This window comes from Miniopterus schreibersii (genome assembly GCF_964146895.1).
Source record: "Miniopterus schreibersii genome assembly, chromosome: X".
In the NCBI taxonomy this organism is placed as follows: Eukaryota; Metazoa; Chordata; class Mammalia; order Chiroptera; family Miniopteridae; genus Miniopterus; species Miniopterus schreibersii.
Window position 1 is genome coordinate 9672550 of NC_138104.1, and position 25804 is coordinate 9698353.

General features: G+C 42.2%; 1 protein-coding gene across 1 annotated transcript; it reads left to right on the plus strand.

The window, feature by feature from the left end:
* Positions 1-10954: 10954 nt before the first annotated feature.
* Positions 10955-24414, plus strand: IGSF1 (immunoglobulin superfamily member 1; the record flags this gene model as incomplete). Its single annotated transcript, XM_081125747.1, is given in 23 exon segments — positions 10955-11024; positions 11608-11834; positions 11838-11889; positions 12101-12388; positions 14266-14550; positions 14768-14803; positions 14806-15005; positions 15009-15060; positions 15949-16023; positions 16026-16220; positions 16553-16673; positions 18543-18613; positions 18709-18741; positions 19115-19405; positions 19702-19980; positions 20628-20915; positions 21714-22001; positions 22193-22480; positions 22673-22960; positions 23078-23356; positions 23741-23864; positions 24019-24118; positions 24122-24414. Coding segments are annotated over 23 exon segments (3963 nt in total). The 3' UTR covers positions 24155-24414.
* Positions 24415-25804: the final 1390 nt, after the last annotated feature.

Below are 25804 nucleotides of genomic sequence, written 5' to 3' on the forward strand. Positions count from 1 at the left end.
CTTTTGCATTTGATTATACTCCACCTAATTTTGATTTTCTATTTCTTACACACCGTCTCTCACACTAAACTGTCCTTCTCCAAATCCTATTAAAAGTGATCTGCTTACACACATTGGAGTCAAAGACAGACCCTGATTTGAAAATTACCAAGCCTCAGAAAAGAGCCAACCTTTTCATATATGGGTATTTAATATGCATAACTCTAATTGCAAACTACCCCATCTCCAGTTTTTGTTTTATTTTGAAACAGAAACCTGGACTACTAGGCGCCTGAATTAGAGGGACAGGTGGACTGTCAGCTCAAGAAGTAGCCTCTGAGCCTGTCCCTAAGGACCTGTGCCCAGGATAGTATAACGTCACGGAGCATTAGGAGCTAGAGAAGGTCATTTTCTGCTTGGTTAGAAACCCTCCCTATGGACTTAGATCATAACCTGGCCTTTCAATATTGCACAAATAAAAGATTTTACTAAGAAATACTATGAGGCAGACATGGGCATTAATGATCTGGTTCCTGCCCATGCCTCTAGCCTCATTTCCAACCACTCTCCACACACCTTGTGCTGCCATAGTTTGCACTTCTTTGCCCTGTATTTTAAAAAAGTGAATTAGATGGTGGAATGTCAGGGAGGTATCAGGTAGGTGAGGCAGATGTTTTGGAGTAGGAAGCCTCATATAGGGATGCTTGAGTCTGGGGAACTTGAATGAAGAACCTCCTAACTGCTGCCAATCATAGTTAACTTTTTACTCTTTTATGTTCCCATAATGCTCTGTTTGATACCCTTGCTTTCAAATCTTACCATGTTCTGCATATTATACTTAGCTGTGAATATCGGTAAATCTCCCACTAGATCATGATCTTGAAGCCAGAGTTTCTTTCTCATCTTGCTTACTACTTCCTACAATAGTTTGGACATAATCAAGCTGAATACATATTTTTGAAGTTGTTCCAAAAGAAAGGTGATGTTATGGGACTCAAGAGAGTATCCATTTGACTCTGGTCAAATTTCCCCCTACCTATCACTGTCCTGTCTCCACCTCCACCATCATCACCGATCTAAATCCCAGATATCACTGTAAAGAGATATTTTACAAAATATGATTGGGCTGTGGCTACCAGAGAGTTCTATATTCAGATTTAACTCACAGTTATTGAATGCTCGTTTGACTGATGAGGAGATGGAGACTCAAATAACTTTCAGTAGCTTGCCAAATGTCACACAATTACACAGCTAGTAAGTGGCTCTGCCAGGACTGAAATTCAAGCCCCCTGAAACAAAGTCAAAATCTCTTTTCACAAAAACACTGAAACATTTAGATGAATTCTTCTCATTTTCTACTTTATAATTCTAATACACTAAGTCGCTTAATCAGAAATATATTCTGTATACCCTCAGCCAGGAAGAAGCTAAATATTCTGAACACATAAGGCTCATTTTATACACATACTTATTTCCTTATTTATGTATTTATGTCTTTATTTGTATTACTTTTGTGTTTGAACATTATGTATATATGTACTCAGGTATTTATTTCACTATGTATTTATATGTGTGTGTTTATTTTTTATTTATGCATTTATATATTTCTTTATCTTACATGTAGGTCTATGAAGTTCTTACGGCCAAAGCTATTAGAGGAGAGCACATCAGTTAATTAAACCTTAATTCCCTATAGTGTTTCTGAGGATTTCAGCTTACAATAGGTATTGAATTTTGATTAAAAGACCCCATCTCTTGAGCTTCTAAGGGAGAGGACAGAGAGCAGCTGTGTGCAGAACCAAATTGCTGAGCTTTGGAAAAAACTTGAAACCAAGAGAAACTTCAGCTACCAGAGGGAGGAAAAAGGAAAACAAAAACTACCTAAGTTTAAAAGACAATGAGAAAATAATGAAAACAAGCTTAGAAGCAAGTAATAAGTTGTGTGATGCTACAGAGAAACTAAGGATCTTGGGAATTTCAAGAGATTTAGCTGGCCTGGAAGAGGAGCAGGCAGAACTCAGTGAAAGGGCCAACATGTGGGAGCTGATCTCTTCCACCCTGAAAATGATACAGGACCATGTGAACATTTTGAAAAGCACATAGAAAAAACCTCATCAAAGACTATGGGACACTGATGAATGAGATCAAAGGATTTAAAGAAACCCTGAGAAAGTACAATTACCAAATAAATATCATGGAAGAGAGAATCAGTACAAATGAGGACCAAATTGAGCTTTAGTCTCAAAAAATAAAAATAAAAACTAAGTAAACAGCTCTTCACAGTACAAGAAAAGGTGATGGTTCTTGAAAACACATCAAGGATGTAAAATATTTGTGTTTGTGGTACCCCTGAAGGTGTAGGAAATGAGAGTAATATTGAAACAATTTTTAAAGAAATTACTAAAATAATTTTTCCAGAGCTAAATATAGATCTCAACTTACATACAGTGAGAATTTACAAGTACCCACTCAAATATACCTCTCAAAATGAAAGTTCCAGGCACATAATTGTACAGTTCTTAAACTTTAGATATAATTAATAATTAAGGGTAGGTAGGATAGGCAGACATTTGAATATGATAGCTACAATAAGAAAAGAAAAAAAAGAAAGTCATCTTGTAAGTTGCTCAGAAAAAAAGAACTGCTTTTCAACAAGGTTGACACCTGACATAGTGAGACAAAGTTGGAGCAAGTGGAAGTGAGACAAAGTTGGAACAAGATCTACTACCAACTCAAGTTCCTAGGTCTGAAGCCCCAAGTACACCATTTAGCCAATCTATTCTATTTGAAGATGAGAGATGACTTCAAGGCATTTGTCGGCAAAACTCCGAAATTACTGTCTTTACCACAAACAGCTGTACCCCAGGGAGAGGGTGCTCCTGGAAATAAGTGACTAAATTGATGTATAAAGCCAAGTTTCTTGATATAATGTAGATCTTAATTTTGTGATTAATTGCATATTTATCAGGTAACTAGTGAAAAATGAAGTAAAAATAGAATGTTGACCCATTTTTTATTAAGTGTGTGTATATATATTTCTATCCACCCATCCATCCTACATGAAAAAAGAGGAAAAGTGAAAAACAAAATGAGAAAGGATGAGGGAGGGATAAATGAAATAGAGGATATGAATATAGCAAGATGATAATTAAGGGCAGGTTGAATAGGCAGACATTGTAATATGATAGATAAAATTGGAAAAATTAATTTTAATGTGACTATGAAAGCAATAAATTATATGAAATTAACAAATCAGTTTAGATAAAAATTTTCCCCTACCCTCTGTCAAGGGTACTTGGATCTTTTAGAAAATTTGACCATATCCTGCAGCACAAAACAAGTAGAACTCAAGGAGATGCATGTACATTGAAATGATTTCCTATAAACTGATATTAGAAACATTGTAATCAGTGGGTGATATTGCAGTGATGTGTTTTTAAATTTCTAATTTGTGTTGTTTTTGCAGTTTAGACATCCTCATTTAACTTTAATTATATAATTGGTTAATTACACAATACATTGGAATAAAAGAACTTAACTGTTGACTTTTATACTTCCTTTTACAAGTGATTAAAAGTTCCCAAAAGATATTTCCTCCCCCTCCCATCTCCCTGCTCCCCAAGCCCATGAAAATGCCTACAATTTGAATATACTGAAGGCAAATCAGACTCTGAAGTAGAAAAAAAGCTTTCCTGGCGCAAGGACTTTAATGCATCTTGCCTGTGTTATAGGAGCCACTCTAAACTGCTCATAAGGGCCTCTCTCCCTGCCCACCCCAGGAAGTGAGGCTGAGACCACCCCTTTTCTACTGGGGTATCAACTTTATTGAACACAGGAAAAGGGGACAGTGGGCCAGTAGTTTACCTTTCAGGTAAATGGTATGTGGGCCATGCAGAACCAGTGGCCTTGCTAGATTGGAACAAAACAAAACCTCATTTTCTCCATCGGCCCATTAACCTTAAGTTAAATTCACATAGGTAGCCCCACTCTAGGTTTGCTTTGTGACAGGCATCCAGAAGCCTGATCATGCAGAATTTCATGCTTATGGCTCATAACACCTTAAAGCTAACAATGAGTGTTTTGGTTAAATAAATTTCAGTTTGGTTCATCACTTGCATTCCATTTATTCTACAAAGCTTCCTTTCATGGTCCTGAAAATACCCTCATTGATAGCTTCCAAAAGTGACTTAGTGCCCCAAGCCCTTAATTATTGAAATGCTTGACAAAGAATAAGTTGAAACCCAAACTCTGTGGGTGGGCCCCAGCTTCCCTTTTCACTGTTAAAGGAAGGTACTTCCCACATCCAAAGCTCAAACCTCCACTAGATCTTTATGTTGAAACCTAATCCATCTGGTTTGGCCTCCTCACTGTTCCAGAACACTACTTGTCTAGTCCCACCATAGTTCCTTATTTGTCTGTTCCACATATCTACTCCACTGCAGAAGAAGATGTTGTCTTAGACTTACTGGGGATTGGGGAGGGGTGCTAAAACATATTAGCAACCTTTGAATGCACCAAATACACTAGAGATATGACAGTCTTTAGATGGCTTACCACAGTATTGAAGTACAGGGAGGGGGAGGGGGCCACAATGTTTATCACTCTCTTGAGAGTGTAAGAAAATTATTAGAATTCCTGGTAGTTCATGTTTACCAGTGAAAAATCACTATCTTAAAACATAAAACTGGAAAAAAATGGTTTGCTAGTAAATGTTTAAGTAACAGTTCTCTGAGGTGGGGGGGGGGTGGACCTGATTTATAGCATTTACTTATTCAGTGGTGTAAATTCTGTAACCATGACCAATTTTAAGCTACCAACATGATATTACTGAATGCTGGATTGAGGTAAGATGACACATTCATCTCTCCTGAGCCAGTGCTAGCCAACTCCAGCACATCACTGGGAAGTAGCCAGATTTGCCCTGTGCTTTTCCTCTTTGAACTATAAGACAGATTTAGCTTTAAAAAGTCTCATTGTCCTACTCTGGACTCAGTTATAGAAAGAGGCTCTCCAGACCACCCCTTGCCTGTACATGGTCCTTGGTGTCTCACCTCTTTTGAGCTCCACCTTCTTGAAGCTTTCCTAGTACTCCTTTGGTCCCCGTTACAGCTTTTTTGTAAGGTAATTGCTCTTTTCTTCTGTCTAGGTTGAGAGTCTTTGGAGCTTAGAAACCCTGTCTTACAAATCACATTAGTCCCACCTCTACACTCCACCACATCACCTACTTCAATGTTTATAGTAGGTACTTAATAAACTCTATGCCTAACAGTTGTTTTACAATCCATAAGAGTTGGAACCCTCTTCTAGCTCCCATGCTCAAGGTGTGAAAGTACACAGGGGTATGGCTCAGTAATATTTTCTGGTATCACCACTTCCCAGGACAGTGAGAGTGAGAGCTCCCATACCAACCCACTCTTGTCCATCTCACCATTGTAAGGGGATGGAGAGTCAAAGGGGCCCTGGCCACTAGGAATAAGACTGGTCATTCTCAAAGCATTCCCTGAAAGAAGAGTTAATATCAGCCAACTTTCAAACAAGGAGAGAAACCCGGTCTTCTTGGCTTCTTGGAGTGTGTGTGTGTGTGTGTGTGTGTGTGTGTGTGTGTGTGTAAGATTCAGAATCACGGAGCCACAAGCCTGGTGGATTCCTGATGTGGGGAGGCCAGCAGAACCAACAAAAAGAACTCTATTTCAGTTATGTCACAGCCCCAGATCCAGATCCTGTGGGCCTCTACCACCAGCTTTATAATATTTGGCCTCTCAAGTTTTCTCTGGGAAGGTTGGCCAGAAATTGTTTCTCCAGCTGCAGGCAGACTGTAAGGTTCAAGACCCACAGAGGTAGCCTAGAGATGGAGCTTCTAGTATCTCAATTGCCAGCTATAGTTTGGATGACAGGCTTCTATGAAGTCTGAATAATAAGTCCCTTCAAGTTTCCATAGGGACCCAGAGCAAAAGTTGAGAGTGAGTGGTATTCTCACTTACATAGTCCCATGACCTTTTTAGGCTTCCATGGCCAGTTAGAGGGGATTTTGGGCTATAGATCCAGGCTGCTGTTTCAAGAACAAAAGTCTCAGCCCAAGGACTTGCAGAGAGTAGGGGAATACTATCATCACCTTTTCCTACATTATTAACGATGCATTTGATTAGTCTTTTCTCTTTTACTATTTTTACATCTATTTTAAATTTTTATCATTACAGGCATCCAACGCAAAGACAGCGTAGGGTAGTGGTTAAGAACATGGTACTGCATTTCACAATATATACAAAGATTGAGTCATTATGTTGTTCACCTGAAACATTATGTAAAATATAATGTTGTATGTCAATTATACCTCTATTTTTTTTTAAAAAAAAAAAAGGGGGGCTAAGAAGTTGTTTAGTTAAGGAGTTGTTCAGTTACTTAGCATAAAACTTTTCAGAAATCTTTTCTATATAAGACCCTTTTAAAATATAAAGTAAAACCAATAAAGTGGTTTAAGTAAAAACAAAACAAAACTTGAGATTGTATATAAAGGCTGCCTAGATATGAATTCTAGCTCTGTGAATCCTAGCTCTGCCACTTGCTGGCTGTGTAGACATTGGTCAATTTGCTTAATGGCTTTATGTTTCACTTTCTTCATCTGTAAAATGGAGCTGATAATGATAGCTATCCCATAGTGTTGTTATGGGGACACGATGAGTTAGTATTTATGGTGTCTAGTACTATCATAGTGATTACTATATAAATGTTTTGAAAATTGGTATGCATATTTTCATCCTGACTATCACTACTGTGTTCAACCATCGTGTTCAGTCAATTTTACCTCCTAAATATTTTGGGTACACTTGCTCCCCCCTCCTCTGCTTCTGCTGCCCTAGTTCAGGCCCATAACAACAGCAAACTGTTTGCAATTCTCCATACCTTGGTCTTTCCTATTGCAATTCTCTGACTCTCATGGCATCCCCTTCTCTAGCTATCTCCTACACCACCTTCTCTATTACTCTTTATCCTTAGACTACAAGCTCCTTAAGAGCAGAGACAGCCATCCACTTTGAATTGTCAGCATGTAGAAGAATGCTTGGCACAAAGAAAATACTCACCATTTATTGAATAATGGATACTTGCTGTGTCCCAGGCAATATGTACTGCTTCACATGGGGGATTTTCATACAACTCTAGACAAAACTCTGTGTGATAGTAAATACAATTATAATCCCCATTTTACAAATTAGAAAAATGAGGCTTAGAGAATCAAAATAATTTGGCCCCAAAAAACAGTTTTATGTTAATATGGCTGTTCTATTCTTTATGCAGTAATCTGCAGTTTGTAATTGTGTGAAGAAACAGAGTGTGCCAGGAAGCCACAATTCATATCACCTGATGCATGAAAATGTGATATTCAATTTGCCTTTAAAAGAGCTGTTACTTTATTTTTACATGGTTTGCTCTTAAATTACAGCATTTTTACATAGATAATATTTAATCTTTTATGAAAGCAAAAAATCCACATAAAGAAAAAATTTACTATATTTTACAATTAATTGATCTATGAATCAATTGGATGCTATTCTTTGACACCATCATATATATCAGGAGCTTTGCCTAGTACCATTCTTTTTTAGTTTACTTTTTTATTGTTGACATTAGTATAGATGTCCCTTATTTTTCCCCTACTTCCCCCTCCACCCAACCCTTGCCTCACCCCAGGCCTTTACCTCACTATTGTCTGTGTCCACTGGCTATGCATATATGCATATATGTTCTTTGGTTAATCTCTTCCTGCTCCCTCACCTCCTTCCCCTCTGAGATCTGTCAGTCTGTTCCATTCATCCATGCCTCTGGACCTATTTAATTCATCAGTTTATTTTGTTCATTAGTTTTCAGATATAAATGAGATCTTGTGATATCTGTCTTTCTCTGACTGGCTTATTTCACTTAGGATAATGGTATCCAGATCCATCCATGCTGTAGCAAAGGGTAAGAGATCTTTCTTTTTTACAGACACATAGTCTTCCATTGTGTAAATGTACCACAGCTTCTCCAAAGTATACTACAAAACCATTGTAATCAAAACAGTAGTAGCACAAGAACAGACATATAGATCAATGGAACAGAACAGAGACCCCAGAAGTCAACCCACACCTTTATGATCAATTAATTTTTGACAAAGGAGGCAAGGGCATACAATGGAGTAAAGACAGTCTCTTCAATAAATGGTGTTGGGAAAATTGGACAGATACATGCAAAAAATGAAACTAGACCCCCAACTTACACCATACACAAGAATAAACTTGCTTAGTATCTTATTCATTCATTATCATTTTAAAAAGTCTTTCATGGTCAACTAAATTTGTTAACAGTTGTCTACATCTTTGGTGGTAGTAGCAGCAGCTACTAATTATTAAGCACCTACCATATATTAAGCTTACTATGCTATAAGTTTTACATGCACTATCCCATTGAAGCCTTTTGCAATAGCTTTTTTGTTTGTTTGTTTATTTTACAGGTGGGGAACTGGGAATCACAGAGTTTAACTCACTATTGAATAATGGAACCTGGACTGAAATCCAAATTTGTATGTCTCTGAAGGCTGGGTTTTTATCCCAAGCTGGAATTTGAAGGCTGTCGAAGTTACTTAACCCTCTCTGAGCTTCAGTTTCCTCAGTTGTAAAATTGAGGGAAGTAACACATCTTATAGGCTTGCTATGAAAATTAGAAATAGTAGATGCCCAGGGACCATATGCACATTGTAAGCATTTAAACCTTTAAACCATGGAGGCAATGTTTATGCGCTGTGGAATATTAAATGGTCAGAGAAAGATCTGAGATCCCTTTAAAGACATTGGGGAGCTGGAGAGGAAGAATATACAGCTTTGGCAGTCTTAAGAGCTGTCCCTCTCCCCTCCAGAATACAGTGATCCAATGAAACTGTGAGAGACATGTAAGGTGGCAGAAGCCTGAATTTGGCTCCAGCAACCTCTGCAGGGAGTCGCGAGAGAGGCTGAGAGCTGGGAGGGGCATAGAAATCCCGGCTGTCGGAGAACTGCAGGTGTCAGGCAGAGTTAGCGAAGGTTCGAGCTGGCCAGCGATCAGGCTGGGTAGAGAGCGAGGCGGAGCGTGGAGCCTGAGAGGCTGTCCTTAGACAGCTCTTCTCCCCCGCCAGGCACTTTGCTGCATCTGGAGGAGCTCATTGGAGAATCTCCAAAATCCGAACTGCCCTTCAACTACCGTAAGTACCTGCAAATGAACGCATAGTCCAGTGGCTGAAGATTAAATACTGGCCATCAGATCCTAAACAAAACCCCAAAATAGTCTCCTGCTATAATTAATTGCAGTTAATCAAACTGCTCCCCAGTATGTCCCCCCACCCTCTTCATCCCTTCTTTTCTTCTTCCCTCACCATCCCAGCCTTACCTTGCTGAGAATCTCTGGGCACTGTAGATATCTTCCCTTTATCCTCTCAATCTTCCTCCCAAACCTTCAGCGGAACAGGAACCCGGCACCCTCCGGAGCCCAACCCCTTTGATTCCTGGAGTCCTCAAAGCTACGCTGTTGTGGGATGGGAGGAGTCATTAGTCATTTCTAGTATGGGGTATGTCATGCTTAAAGGCACTGCGGAGGTGTCTAAGGGTGGGGAAAGTGCTTGAGGTGGAGTAGAAGAGGAGGGTAAAAAGGCTAGACTGTTGAAGTTGGGGGTAAGGGGTGTGAAAGGCCAAAATGGGTGTAGCCAATTAACCTGAAGTTTGCAGCTGCTGTCTGTTTCTTAGGCATAAAATTCATCATTTGGGCTGAATATAAATGGTATAGTTTCCTTAGTGGTAGGAGAGGGATCAGCCATGCTGATCATTCCAGCTTCTCTGATTCCATTCAAACCCTCAGGATGCAAAACCCTAGCTTATTGGTCCAAGTGACAAGGATGACTTCTCAGATGACATTCATGGGCAGAATCCCAGGTTGAACCTTTCTTTGGCAGTAGAACCTGGCTTCCCCAATAAATCCTGGCCAAAAGCCTCAGGGCAACAAAGCAATAGGGTGGCACCCAAACCCGGGCTTGACCCTGACCCTAAAAGGAGTAGAAATAAAGGCCTGAAGTGGAAAGAGCATCTTTAGGGTCCTACACCAGGTTGATGTACACTTCGGGAAGAAGAAAAATAGACTCCTTTTTAAGAAATGTTCACAGTCCCTGGCACTGTACATATCTTATCTCTGATCCAACACAACTACAATGCTTAGGTAGATTTTATTCCCTCACTTCACAGATAAAAAAAGTTCAGAGAGGGTGATTTGAGCATCCTTCAGTGCAAAAAGAAACTGTGCCTTCTTGGCTCTCTGACTGTCCACCTGCTTCTTACAGCCCAGGAGTTCAACATGAATTGAATTTCAGCTCTGATATTTAATATTTTTTTACTTTGGGAAAATTATATATCTTCGTTAAGCCTCAATCTCGTCTCTTTTGCCACCAAAATGGGGATGGTATGAATGCCTCCTTTGCTATGTTGTTGGAGGACTCAGTAATATACATGCACACACATATACAAACATATTTACATACATATTTATTTACATACATATTTACATATATATGTATATATTTACATATATATGTATATGTTTACATATATATGTATATGACTCTCTACAACTCCCATTTCCTTCATCCTATGGCCTGGATTAGGTCACACCTCTGGGCCTTTGAGATCCCAGGTAAAAACAAACATTTCAATGAATCTGACATCTTAGATATCAGCAAAGACCTTGAGTGACTGGAGGGGAAAGTGGGGAAAAGAGGCAAGGAGAGGAAGTAACATGTGACCTTGTAATACCTTGTAATACCTTGAATGTCTGTGAGGGAGAAGGTAGTAAGGTTGTCAACAGCAGTTTAGTGATCCAAACTAAACTTTAAGGAGGACAAGTCTTTGAGTAAAAACACTTCTGCTTTTAGATCACACCACCTGCTGGGGGCAAAGCCCTTTAAGCCTTGAGCACCGGAGGTCTCATGACATTGGACAGGCCAGGGGAGGAGGCCACCATGCTGCAGACATTCACTCTCTTGCTCTTTTGCATTTGTGAGTACAAGGAAGGGGTGAGGGGCAAGTCACCCTGTCATAGTGTCCTTATGAGTAGGCACCTTGGGGAGGGAGAGGAGAGTATTCATATTTGTGAGTGGGTGGGGACAATGAGGGGGGTTTTCCTTTACCATAATCTCTTTTTTGGGGGTTGAATCTGGGTAGGACATCAATAGGTAAATGCGTACTGATACCTCAAGTACCTTCCTTCCTGAAGGTTCCAAGACATCGGCCTGCCTCCATGGCCCTGAACCAAACTGCCTTGAGATACCAAAGAAAATTCCCAGATTGAGCTGGTTGGGAATAAGAGTCCCTGACTTCATGACCTGGTTTCCCACAGAATAGCAAAGAGTTTTATCTCAGATGAAAAGGAAGCCAGGCTTGCACTTTGTTTCCCAATTCACTTGGATTCCTTGAACAAATATTCTGGGATCCTTATCCCACCTCCCACACGAGCAGATACTCCTGTTCCCAAACGAAGAAAAAAGGAAGAATCTGGGTCAAGACTAATTTTAAGGGACACTGGGGACACATTATGGGAGAGTTGTAGTACTCACATCTTTGTGATCTTTGGGAATGACAGTGACACAATCTCAACCTGAGCTGTGGATACAGACCAACTACCCCCAGACCCCATGGGAGAACATCACGCTTTGGTGCAAAAGCCCCTCTCTAATTTCAATCAAGTTCCTGCTGATGAAGGATAAAACACAGATAACCTGGATTTGCCCCTCCTACAAGACCTTCCCAGTTTCATTCCCCATAGGTGCCCTTACTAAGTACAATACAGGTCTCTATAGGAGCTTCTACTAGAAGGAGAAAGGCTGGTCAGAGCCCAGTAAAGTTTTAGAGTTGGAGGCACCAGGTAAGAAGACATAAATAGATAATCAAGAATAAACTCCAGCTCCTGGGATTCAAACTTGCCTTCCCAGTGCAGGGTTTGTTTAATTCATTCATCCATTTACCTCAAATGCATGCATACATATATGCAGGCATTTCACAGTTAGTAAGTAACCAGCCAGTCTGTTCCACTGGAAGTACTATTCTTGTTTTACCAGTTCTCTCTCTTCTTCCAGGCCAGCTGCCCAAGCCCATCTTCTGGATCCACTCTGAGACCTCTCCTCTTCCTGGACATAATGTTAACATACTTTGTCATGGCTGGCTGCAGGATTTGGTATTCATGTTGTATAAAGAAGGATATGGCCAGCCCATGGATTACCAAATCCCAACTGGGACAGTGGCCATCTTCTCCATTGCCAACATGACACCTGAGAGCAAAATGGTTTACATCTGCCATACTCATATTCAGATACTCCCCACTCTGTGGTCAGAACCCAGCAACCCCCTGAAGCTGATTGTGGCAGGTGGGTGTAGCTATGGCTGCTGGGGCCTGATGATTGTTGTCCCCGGGATCATGGCTGGATGAGATAGGGTTTCTGATTTTACTTTCCTCTGCCAGTTCCTAGGCCCTGCAAGGTCCATTAGCTAGAGTCATTTGACATTTTAATGAGATGGAAATTAGAATCACACATGCTACCAGGCAGACCTGTGGGAGCCAATCTCTTGGCTAGTGAGTAAGCCCAGCCAAATGTCCAGCAGCTTCAGCTCATCACATTTTTGTTTTCTACTTGTTGTATAATGTGCATTCATTTATTCATTAAACTATATTTATTGAGCACATAACATGTGCCAGGCACTGCCACTGCAATCTTATAAACTGATATTTTTAAAAATTAATGTATTTTTATTCTATTTGTTATTATTAATTTTTAGTGTGGAAAATAGAATGAGTTGTTAGTACTGGCAATAAAAAATAAGCAAAAATGACAAAAAAAGTGATAGTGCATATTTTAGAAATGGTTTTATAAATTGCTTTAGTCATGTATATACAGATCCAGTACAGCAGTAACAAGCTTTAAACACAGCAAAAGTCTCCCCCAAATGTCCAAATTCCAGACGCACACGCTTGCCCCAACTCCCTCATGCTATGACTTGGATGCCTTAAAAACAGAATTGGCCACATTTGCTTTAGTTTCTCCATCAAACTGCATAGGGTTGGGGAAAGCTGTGGTGCTACAGAAAGCACCCTGGATTTAGAAGCAGTAATCCTGGTTTCTAGTTCCACCTTTGACACCGCATCCCTGTATGATCTAGAGCAAGTGACTTCACCTCTCTGTGCTATGGTTTCCCTCACTCAAACATGGGATAACAGCATCTATCCAATCTACTATATGGTGTCTCTCTGTGCCCCACTTTCCTGATTTGCAAAATTGGTATAATAATAATGCCTACCTCACAGGGTTGTTGTGAGGATTTGCCTAAATATAATATATGTACAGTGCCTGGTATATAAGTTCTCAATAAATGGTAGATATTAATTTTATTAGTATAGCTTTTTATTAAGGATCAAAAACAAAGGTCTGTCTGTTTGAACTGCATGTATGTATGTTTTTTGTATGAATGCCCTTTCAGCAAAGATTCTACTAGCACACGCTTCTGCAGTTACCTGTTCACTGGCATCCCCTTTGGCCATGAGCTTGTTGTCTCCTTTACTTGCATATCCCTAGACTGGCATGATCCAAAATGCTCAGTGAGCATATGATGGAGCTGATCCTTCCAATAATGGATGGGTAAGTCTACCTGAGATTGGGGTAGGTAAGAAATAGTGGTATGTTAAGAAAGTTTGCCCTCTATTTTGTAGTATGATCTCCTTGGAGGAACAATACATGGAAACAAGGGTGTGGTCCAATTAACAGTGATTTCTTTGGGTTGTAGACTTACTGCCCAATCCCTCCTTATTGGCTTCTTCCAATCTGATGTTGAGTAATAGGGTCTTACATGTGTTCAAAATCCATCCTTAATACTGCACTTGCATTCATGCTTTACAAAGATGGAATCAAAGTCATTTTTTAAAAGTTTGTTTCTCAGTGGTTGGAAAAATTACACATGTCATTTCAGGGTTCTAAAGATACAGGGAATTACAGATGTAGATATTCCACTGAAACACACCATGAAGCATAGTTAGAGCTCAGTGGAGCTGATCGAGTCTGGTGAGAGGGCAGGGGCATAAGTGAACCTACCCTTGATTACCTCCTAGAACAGGGAGAGATTCAAGGAAGGGGAGGGAGCAAAGGGTAAATTTCAGCTATCACTTCCTGTTTAAAGAAACTAGGAAAGAAAAAACAAAAAATAATAGGGAGGAATCATCCTACCTCTAACTCAGGGTCTCTTCCCTTTCTAGGACTCTATCCCAAACCAACTCTTATAGCTTATCCTGGGCCCATCATAGCACCTGGAGAAAGCCTGAATCTCAGGTGTCAAGGGCCAATCTATAGAATCACTTTTGCTCTAATAAAGCTTGAAGACTTAGAGAAGTCTTTTTACCACAAAAAGATAATAAAAAATGAGACATATTTCTTCTTCTGGGCTTTGAACACCCATGATGCTGGACATTACCTCTCTTTTTACTATGATGGGTCATACAGAGGTTCACTCCTCAGTGATATCCTGAAAATCTGGGTAACTGGTAGGAGAGGGGGATGCCATGGGACCTATATTAGAGACTAAGGATACGCAACTCCCTCTGGGCCCCTTGGAGAACCTAATCATGTAGCCAGGGATAACAGTGGGGAAGGAACTGGGATTTGCCAAAGGTGGACTGGAGGAAGAAGAGGAAAAAAGCCCCAAGTAGTAGGAGGAGGATGTCAGACTATTAGCCCTTTATATTTTGGGTCTCATCCTAGACACTTTCCCCAAGACCTGGCTACTTGCTTTGCCCAGTTTTTTGTCCAGATAGGTCAGGACATGAGCCTGTGGTGTCAAGGACCAGTGGATGGAGTGGGGCTTACACTCTGTAAGAAAGGAGAAGACAAACCACTTCAACTCTTGTATGCTACCATCATCGATTATGACGAGTCATTCTTCCTCAACAATGTGACCTACAGTGATGCTGGCATCTATAGCTGCCACTGTCTTTTCTCCTAGGAAACCTCTATCAGGATGAAATCACACAATACCATGGAGCTTGTGGTTGTAGGCAAGTGCTAACAACTATTGTTTGTTTTTATCATCATTACAATGTTCTAAAAAGGTGTTAGTGGATCTTTATTCTCTTGGAGATATGAACCAAGGAAAAACAGTCTAGGAGTTTGGTGTAGACTTTTCTTCAAAAACTTTAGGTACCTTCTCTCCCAGGATTTTTACTCAAACCCTATGTTTCAGCATGACCTAGCCTCATTTTAACCCCTGGAAACGTTATTTTCTTTCATGCCAGGGCAAACTTATAGATATGAGGTCCTGATTAAAGATAGGAGTGGGCACCAAGGAATGGGCTAAGGAGTTCTGTTGCATGGTCAAATTTTGTAGGCTTTTGTTTGTCTTTCTTTTGTTGGTGAATTTATTAGGATGACGTGGGTTAATAAAATTATAAAGGTTTCAGGTATGCAACTCTATAATACATCATCTATATATTGTATTGTGTGTTCACCACCCCAAGTCAAGTGTTCTTTCATCACCATTTATCACCCCTGTACCCTCTTCTACCTCCCCCAACCCCCTTACCCTCTGGTAATCACCAGACTGTTGTCTATGTCTATGATGATTTTTTTTCTTTGCTTAATTCCTTCACCTTTTTCACCCAGTCCCCCAACCCTCCTTCCTTCCGACAGCAGTCAGTCTGTTCTCTATAAGTCTGTTTCTATTTTCTTTGTTAATTTATTTTGCTCACTAGATTCCACATATAAGTTAAATCATATGGTACTTGCCTTTCTCTGACTGGCTAATTTCACAGTCAAATTTTGAAGCCACTGATCTAGTGAAAATAGAAAGGAAGATAAGACAAAATAGGAAGCTGAAAAACATTTCTTGGGGAAGAGGGTACTGAGTTCAAGGTCACTTCTAACTCTGGTCTCTGGATTAACTGCAGATAAGCCCTCCAAACCCTCCCTGTCAGCCTGGCCCAGCACCGTATTCAAGTTAGAAAGAGCCATCACCCTTGAGTGCATCACCCAGTACTCAAATTTTCTCTGGAATGGGAAGAAAGAGTAACATTCCAAACATTCTCAGTGAATGGAGACTTTATTATCAGTAATGTTGAAGGGAAAGGCACAAGGACCTACAGTTGCATGTATCACATAAAGGCACACCCTAACATCTGGTCACATTGCAGTGAGCCTCTGAAGCTGATGGGGCCAGCAGGTGAAAGGACAACTCTTCATAGGGATGCCCTTTTATGGCTTTGACCATGATACCCTGGGATCCCAGATCAGTGCACAAATAGATATGGAAAGGGGAGTGAGGAGCTTGTAAGTCAGGGCCCTTGGGTATTGGCACCCTTCCCCTGAGGTGGTTTCACAATCACTCAAAGGCAGAGAGCAGGATACTTTCAAGGCTCCTTTTCTTCATGAAAAAGAAGACCACTTTGTTCTCACCTTACCTTCACTGTCAATAACCATCTCTCCCTTCCCACATGAATGCGTTCACCTGTCCCTATCCCCATCAAGGCCCTGGCTTGTGTTCTCTGGCCACAGGCTTGCTCACTTGGAATTACATTCTGAATGAAGCTATCAGGTTGTCCTCAACCATGCAACTTGTCGCTTTGTTGTTGGTAGTGCTTTGGATAAGGTGGAAATGTCAGAGACTCAGAATCAAGTAACTGCCTTGTCTCAACCCCCTGCTCCTCAATCTAGCTGAGTTCAGGCTCTCCAGAGACTCAGGCATGAGTCATGCTTAAGTTGAGACAAGCCACAGGGGTACACCTTTTGTATCCCCCCCCCCCCCGGGTTTAAGACATTAGACTTTCTCATTCCAACTGCTTCTCTTTCACCTCACAGAGGGGTCAGTACTCAAGCTAGAGGGTGGAAAAATAATTTTCAGAGGCGGGAGAAATAATTAGAACCTCATTCACCGATTCCCCCTAGGAGAGTGCCCAAATCTCCCACCCATACCACCATGCCCCTCAGAGATGATTGATGTATCCCATATTAACTTGGTCACAACTTTTTCTTTTGCAAGAAGCCATGTTCTCCTGTCCCCCTGGATGTTATCCAATTCCCATCCCAACTTTTCACCCTTAACCCCTAGCTCTCAAGGGAGAGTCTTGTGGTTTATCCTAGTTGCCATATAAACCAACTTCTCTGCCACTCTGGCCTCCAACTACCTGTGCAGAACATTCTGAGAATAGAATCTTAACTTGGATGGGCATCTGATGAAACAATGGATTGGGCCAAGGAATCAGATGGCTTCCTATGACCCAGAAAATGACAAGCCAAACAAGTTCTCTTGTCATTTCCTTCGATCTTTGATGCCACCACCCTCTCTCCCCATCTCTATGGCCTGTGTTCAGGCTATTCTGTTTAGAAATGAGAAGAGAAATGACAGTTCCTGGCCTGGTGGGAGCCTCAGCTCCTGAATGCCTTGCTTATATCTCCCCACCCTCTGCTCCTGGCTGTACCCCACCACCACCATTATGATCATAGAACTTTGTGTGTCTGGGAGTATTCAATACACAATGGATGATAACTGATTGTGTGTGTCTGTGTTTTCCAATGGTATCTGAAGGACAGAGTGCTTCAGTAACAAGAAGGGAGCCACCTAAGCCTTTTGCAAAAACCACCACCCTTTGAGTTTTCAAAGTTTCAGTGGGGAACAAGTTCTGGTTCTCCTCAGAATCTATCCTGAGTCTCACATTCATTGGGCTAACTTCCAAACCAGGAGGTTGAAAAAAATGTAGCTTCAAGAACCTTACTTCAGCCCAGGACTAGTGTATCAAAGAATGAGTTTAGAAAGCAGATTTCAGAAAAGGCAGCTTGAAAAGCAGGTTTTCCTGACCAGGAAGGAGGGTTAGTGTTTTCTAAGTAAAATTTTTCAAATAGATTTTGGCTTAATATCTAATTTTACAGGACCAATAACCCCAAACTGCTGCATATTTCTAGTCATAATATGGGGGAGAATGGGGCAGAGAGATCCCACTCTGACAAGCTTAGCTCAGCACCAACAATCCTCTGGTAATTCACCGAGGCTGCTTAGGCAACCCTTCCATAAGAAGGGCAGGTGAGGCCGGTCAGTTTGAGAACCACTACTGTCATAATAAAAACTGCTTCCAAAGTTAAGCATGAAAAAGGTGAAACACCGAAGATTTCTCCCTCCACTCACTCACCCACCATCCAGAGCTGCCGATCACACTGAGCTCCAGGGGTTCTGAGAGCTAGAGTTACAAAAGCATTTTCACATCTGACATCTCAATTCCAGCAACAGCCTAATCAGGGGCCATGGGGAGCTGACATCTGATATAGGCTGGGGAGGGGGGGCACGTGGGTCATGAAAGAGCAAGAGGTTTGTAGGCGGTGAAGCCCTCAAAAAGAAAAGCCATGATGTCAGAAAAGATTATTTCCCATTATCCTGGCTATGTCCAATCCTTATTGGATGGCGAGTAAGCCAATGACATAAATTGCCGCCCCCTTCTCTCCGCCCTCCCCCTAATCCCAGCAACTCCTCTCATCTCTTTTCTGGTCTAGCTAGAGAAGCCTGGTTGCTGGGAGCAGCTCAAGGGGTCACCATGCTGTTCATAATCACAACCCTTCTCTGCTGTGGTGAGTACAGGGGGTGGGATAGGGGCCTGGGCAGAAGACCAGGGTAAAGTCCCGTGTGGGAGGGGGCAGAGTCCTGGCAGCAATTTCTTTTGCAGGACTGTGCAATGGGGTATTGACAGAAGAGACTGGTGAGTTTTTCCTGCTCCAGACTGGGACATTCCTCCCTAGAGATCCGAAATAACTACATAGTGTCAGTGTCAGTGGACAGGGAGTGACTGATTGGAAGGGAAGGGCAGCCAGAAAGGAGCACTCTCTAAAGTTGCTGGCAAAATTCAGCCTCCAACTCTGCTTTTGTGCCTGCAAAATTTCCTCCAACTTTCTGCACTTCTGAGTCTCATCCGAGACATCAGCTTCTCCATTTCCCTGCCCCTTCTGAAGGAAGGAAAGAGTTTGGATTTGAGTTGAAAGGAGAGGTGGGCAGTGTGATCTGAGTAGGGGGTTCAAGGGTAAGGAAAGGGGGAGGAGGAGGGAGAATGGTTTCATTAACTTTGCTGTTTCTAGAAATAATCATGCCAACCCCTAAGCCTGAGCTATGGGCAGAGACCAACTTCCCTCTCGCTCCGTGGAAGAACTTAACCCTCTGGTGCAGAAGCCCTTCTGGCTCAACTAAGGAGTTTGTGCTGCTGAAGGACGGGACTGGGTGGATTGCAACTCGTCCAGCCTCAAAGCAGGTCCGGGCTGCTTTCCCCCTTGGTGCCCTGACCCAGAGTCATACCGGGAGTTACCACTGCCATTCATGGGAAGAGATGGCTGTGTCGGAGCCCAGTGAGCCACTTGAGCTGGTGGGGACAGGTAAGAAATGTCCAAGGACCCTTCTGGAGTAATCCCCAGGAGCCTCTGGGACTCCAACACCGTTGCTGAGTATGAGGGAATGCACAAAGATTAAGAGCCAAGGGGCTTGTGCTGCACATAGGAGAGGAGGGACACTGAAATAAGGTTGGGGATGGGTAAGAGAGTGAGAGGAGACTGACAGAAAGAGCCAGAGACCAGTCCAAAATTGCTTTCTTTTTTACTGACAAATTGATTGCAAGTGTCCCATCTGGGCACCTTCAAACTTTGGACTCCTTCCACTCCATTTTGTTTTCTAGACATCCTCCCCAAACCTGTCATTTCTGCGCCCCCCCCAATCCGGGGCCAGGAACTGCAAATCCGGTGCAAAGGATGGCTGGCAGGCATGGGGTTTGCTCTGTATAAGGAGGGATTGCAGGAACCTGTCCAGCAACTTGGTGCAGCTGGGAGAGAAGCCTTCTTTACAATCCGAAGAATGGAGGATAAAGACGAAGGCAATTATAGCTGCAGCACTCACACTGAAATGCACCCCTTCAAGTGGTCTGAGCCCAGCGAGCCCCTGGAGCTTATTATAAAAGGTAGAGCTGAAAAGGGTGTGTGTGGGGGGGGGGAAGGCAAAACTCTGGGTCAAACACTCCTCTCCCGGCAGCAAATTTGTTGCCCGTCCTAGGAGCCTGTATCCAATCTTAGAGCCAGGCAGGCGTGGCGCAGGGAGTGCCAGGGCCTCTGGCTGCACGATATTAATAGCAGTAATCGTTATTAATAGCTGGGGTTTGTAGAGGGTGATTTAATTTTTCTAATTATTTTCATATCAATTATTTTATTTAGCTAGAGAACAAATATTCAAGGAATATTTGGACAAGAAGGGGGAATGGTACCTTGTAGAGCAGGCACTATTTCCCCTTCTTGTCAAAGTGGGCAAACTGAGTCTCAGGGAATCAATAGAACCCCAATGACAATTCACTCTTTTAGCTAGCCTCCATTTTCTGCCCTGATGGCAATGAATATTCAGCTACAGGAGGTGAGGGGTGGGGATGAGGGGGCCCTGTGAGAAGTTCATCTGCAAAGTGACTTTGAGCGCATTTTTAAATGCATCTAATTATGAATGCAATACTACAAAAATAAAACAGTGTCCTGGAACCAATACTAGCTATATGAGCTATTTTTCTTCCTTTTTCCCCCCTAAGTTGGTTTTGTGTTCTGTTTTGTTGTTTTCATCTTCTAGAAATGTACCCGAAGCCCTTCTTTAACACATGGGACAGCCCAATGGTCACTCTTGGTGCCCGAGTGACTTTCAATTGCTCTACCCCCCATGAGCATATGAGCTTTATTCTTTACAAAGATGGAAGTGAAATAGCATCCAGTGACAAGTCTTGGACAAGCCCAGGAGCCAGTACAGCTCAGTTTCTGATAACTTCAATGGGCATCGGTGATGGAGGGAATTACAGCTGCCGCTATTATGATTCTGCTATCTGGTCTGAGCCCAGCGACCCTGTGGAGCTCGTGGTTACAGGTCAGAAGTGGGGAAATGAAGGCGGAGAGGGTTACTGACCCTGGGACAGTGGGTAGAAGGCCTGTCAGGGGGAGAGGAATAAATGCTCCTTCTAAAAGTCACCAAGAAAGTGCTTAAGACAGGGACTGGCACATGGTAAACAGTCCATGTAAGGCAGCTGCTGATATTATTATCAATACAAGAATAAGAGACAAAGGAGAGGAAGGAGGCAAGTAATTAATTTCTGGAGAAAGATGTGAGGCAGATGGGAGTGTCAGATCCCTAGAACCAAGTTCATGTTGCCCTATTTCTGAGATCATTTTATTGCTTGGCCTTGAGCTTTAAGTTCAGTGTCCACTTTTTCTTTACCTGGGCTATCAGAGATTGATGGGCTGGTTGGCCCTCAGAGAAAGGGCTAAGACCTTGAAATGTCAGCTGCATATTATGCAGCCATTAGAAATTATAGTTTTCAAAGGCTGTGTAACATCATAGGAAAATATTTATAATATAGTTAAGTGAGAAATACTAACTACACAACCATGCACACAACCATGCATATAGTAGGATCCTAATTATGCAAATAGTTATAACCACAATGACATGGGCATGTATAGAAAAAAATAATTAAAAATAAATATATAAACATGTATAAAGAATGATTATCATTGAGTGGTAGAATTATATTATCTTCATTTGTTTTTTTGATGTATTTTCTAATTTTCTACAGTAAACATATTGTTTCTTATAATAGCAGTAAAAAAGCAATTTACAGAATGTAAGGGACAAGCTTCTCTCATGTTGTGGTTTGTTTAATTTCAGAATTCTACCCCAAACCCACTCTCCTGGCAAAGCCAGGTCCTGTGGTGCTTCCTGGGAAGAATATGATCCTGCACTGCCAAGGGGCTTTCCAAGGCATGAGGTTTGCCCTTTTGCATGAGGGAACCCAGGTTCCTTTACAGTTTCAGAGTACCTCAGAGAACTCAACTGACTTTCTTCTCCACACTATTGGAGCAGAGGACTCTGGGAACTACAGCTGTGTCTACTATGAGACGACCATGTCAAACCGGGGATCATATCTCAGCAAGCCTGTTAGGATCTGGGTGACAGGTAAGGACAGACAAAACATGGAGCTGGGACAGAGACAATGGCTGTAGGGATTAGGGAGGGTAATTCTTCTTGGAAGGCTAGTCTAGGCCATGGAGGGGATCTATTGTGGCCAGAAGGAGAAAGATAAAGGGTTAATTCAGCAAGTGCTAAGTTTGCATACTCACCGCTTTACATGTTTGGTCTCTTCCTAGACACATTCCCCAAACCATGGTTATTTGCTGAGCCCAGTTCTGTGGTTCCCATTGGGCAGGATGTTACTCTCTGGTGCCAAGGGCCAGTTGATGGAGTAGGGTACATTCTGCACAAAGGAAAAGAAGCCACTTCAGTGCAGCTCTGGGTATCCACCAGTAATGATGGGGCATTCCCCATCACCAATATATCTGGTGCTAACATAGGACATTACACCTGCTGCTACCACCCTGACTGGGCCAGCCCTATCAAGATACAGCCTAGTAACACCCTGGAACTCATAGTCACAGGTAAGGGGAAGATGCTCTGGAGTGGTCAGGGGTTGTAGAAAGGAGGGAATAGACTGGGACATGGTTCAGATGGTTTTCAAAGACTTCAAGGAGAGGCAAGCAATAGTCTTTCTTCTTTACTGAACAGAGTCTCCAAGGGAAATGTACTGGCAAGTGACCCCTTCTCTCTGACCAGGAGTTAATGTTTTCTAGGTTTGCTCCCCAAACCCAGCCTATTAGCCCAGCCTAGTCCCATGGTGGCCCCTGGAGAAAATATGACTCTTCAGTGTCAAGGGGAACTGCCAGACTCAACATTTGTCCTGTTGAAGGAGGGTTCTCAAGAACCCCTAGAGAAACAGCGGCCAAGTGGATACAAGGCTGACTTCTGGATGCCAGCAGTTAGAAGTGAAGATTCTGGGATCTATAGCTGTGTCTATTATTTAGACTCTGCTCCCCTTGCAGCTTCTAATCACAGTGACCCCCTGCACATCTGGGTGACTGGTAAGGTCCTGGAGACTTCAGTAAGAGTCTAGATTTTATAGTGTTTTTAGTAGTTTGGCTTAAGGGGGTAAAGGGCTTGGGCCACTTCTTCTAACTCTGTGTCCTGATTGATTGCAGATAAGCCCCCTAAACCCTCCTTGTCAGCCTGGCCCAGTGCTGTGTTCAAGCTAGGGAAGGACATCACCCTTCAGTGCCGAGGACCCATGCCAGGTGTTGAATTTGTCCTGGAACGTGATGGAGAAGAAGCACCTCAGCAGTTCTCAGAGGATGGAGACTTTGTCATTAGCAACATAGAAGGAAAAGGCATTGGAAACTACAGCTGCAGCTACCGCCTCCAGGCCCACCCTGATATCTGGTCAGAGCCTAGTGATCCCCTGGAGCTGGTGGGTGCAGCAGGTGAGTGGATAATCCCTCCATGGTCCTGGCATAAAACACCTGGGATCCCAGAGATAGTCCCCATGGAGATAACCCAAATATGGAAGGGGGGTTGGAGTCAGAGACAAGTGTGGTGATATTTCTTTCAGGATGGTAAGGAGTGGGACCTCAGATCTGCTCAAAGATCATGAGCAGGATATTTTCAAGGCCTCTTCCTCACTACCCAAAAGGAAGGCTGCTTCTGCCTCAGCATAAGCACTGTCTCTGATCACCCTCCCTACAATCTCAATACATGGCTCCCAAATAAAGCCTGGAGGAGGCCAGATGAGGAAGCAATGAGAGATCAAGTGGGACATACCTGTATTAACCTCTATGGCCTTGGTTTCTCCTCTTTCATCATCATAGGTCTTGCTGCTCAGGAGTGCACCGTGGGGAACATTGTCCGAAGTACCCTGATTGTGGTGGTGGTTGTAGCTTTGGGGGTGGTGCTAGCCATAGAGTGGAGGAAATGGCCTCGACTCCAAACCAGGTAAATACCTCATAACAGCCTCCTTCTGTGAAACCAGGACTGATGGAAAAACAATGCTCTGAATGTGTTTCTAGCATCTGAGCCCCACAATGCAACCTGTTTTCAGGTTGATGGTTCTGGATACTCATTTAGTCATATATTTTTCTTTACACAGAGACTTGGAGAGAGATAGAAGGGACCAGACCATAGCCCTTGAAGAGTGTAACCAAGAAGGAGAACTGGGCACCAATTCCAACTCTTCATCATCAATCTCTTAGGGAACCTCAATGGACCTGCCAGTCCTAATATAATAATCTCCTTTACAAAAGTTTTCCCTTCCTCTCTCTTTTATTCTCAGAGACCTGCAAATATGACTGATTACCCTGGGAATCAACCCCATCTCCTATTCCTTGGCCACTAATCACCTGAGCTGGGTCAAGCGGATTTTGGGAGTTGAGAGCTCTACTCTCAACTGTAGATATAGGGTGAGATGTTTCCTGTAGAGATTCCCCATCCCTGTAACTCCTCACTGTACTAATTTACTAGTGCATGTAATTCTATTAAACATGTATTCTTCTGAATAAAGAGACTATTTAGTATTTAACTGCAAAAACTATGACAGTGATTTTTCATTGGTCTGTTGTTCACTTACAACTTAGCAGAAATGGTGTATTGAAACTTACCTCCAAGGCAGAATAAGAGAGCATGGGGCTGCTAGTATAGAGAAAGGAGCTTGAGGATGGGGTGGGGAGGAGGGAAGGCTCCAAAATAGTACTTACCAACTTGGTTTGAGACATGATGTCTGAAAGGAATGTCCTATTGTAATTCCATTTCATTATTGAATTAATAGATGAATGAATAAGTGGATGGCAAAAGTTCTCTCCATGTTGAGCCTGAGGAGGGCAAACACTGAAGGTAAATCCTCTTCACCATGTTACTTCTAGGTCCGTAGTACGCAAACATCAGGATCATCCCTCTGCAGAACATTGAAATTGGCAAAGTGTGCTTTGTAGGCCTTACCTCACAATCACAGGGTGTACATTAACTTATTCTTAAATGTGTACAATTGATAAAGCTGAATACTTGCCCCTCCCTAAAGAGAGCCTTGTTTTACCATAGGAATGGGCCTCTGGTGGTGAGATATCATGAGGTGAGTAAGCAGTTGAGGTGGTTGGTTTGGAGCAGAAGATCTACCAGCGTCCCTTCCCAGGACTTCAAATAGAGGCTGGCTGACATTTTAAGCCCTTGATCTTCCTCCCTGGATCAGTATGTCACTTGCCTCATGGATGGGAATTCAGTACACATTAGGAGTTTGGACTGGGAAAAGGAACTTACCTGGTTCCTTGAAGCTGTTCAAAACTTCAGAAGAATTAAACTATGGGTCCTAGAGGAGGTCCTGACCTCTTCAAATCTGACCCTAAAATTCCTCATCTCCCAATACTGGTTAATTCTAAGCTAACACTGTTTAATAAAGCAATGTACACAGTGAGTTATTTATCCCTGGTTACAAATTTTAGAAAGCCTATATTCTTACATTAGGAAGCTTATTTACCCAGCAACTTAATGGAAAGAAATGCATCTTTCTTACAGAAAGATCCTTTCAGAATGAAACACTCTGAGTACTATAGACTAATTTATATTAAGCTCTTTGGAATGTAGAAGTACAAAGTCTCACTATGATTTCCATTTGATGAGATTCTGTTAGTGGCTTATACTAATTTTTCAGTGTGTTCTTAAAATTTGCATTTCAAAAATACTTTTACACTTGAATTTAGCAAAACCTGCTTGTTGCTTTCTGTTGAACCCACTCTCTGCCTTCAAACTCTCAAGCCCTAACCCTCAATCAAACTGTACATTTTAAACACTAGAAGGAGGCTTGTCCTTGGTCCTTAGTTTTAGGATAAAAGTCCTTCGATCAGATCTGATTCTGTTTCCCAATCATTGGGTATTCCAAAGTGTAC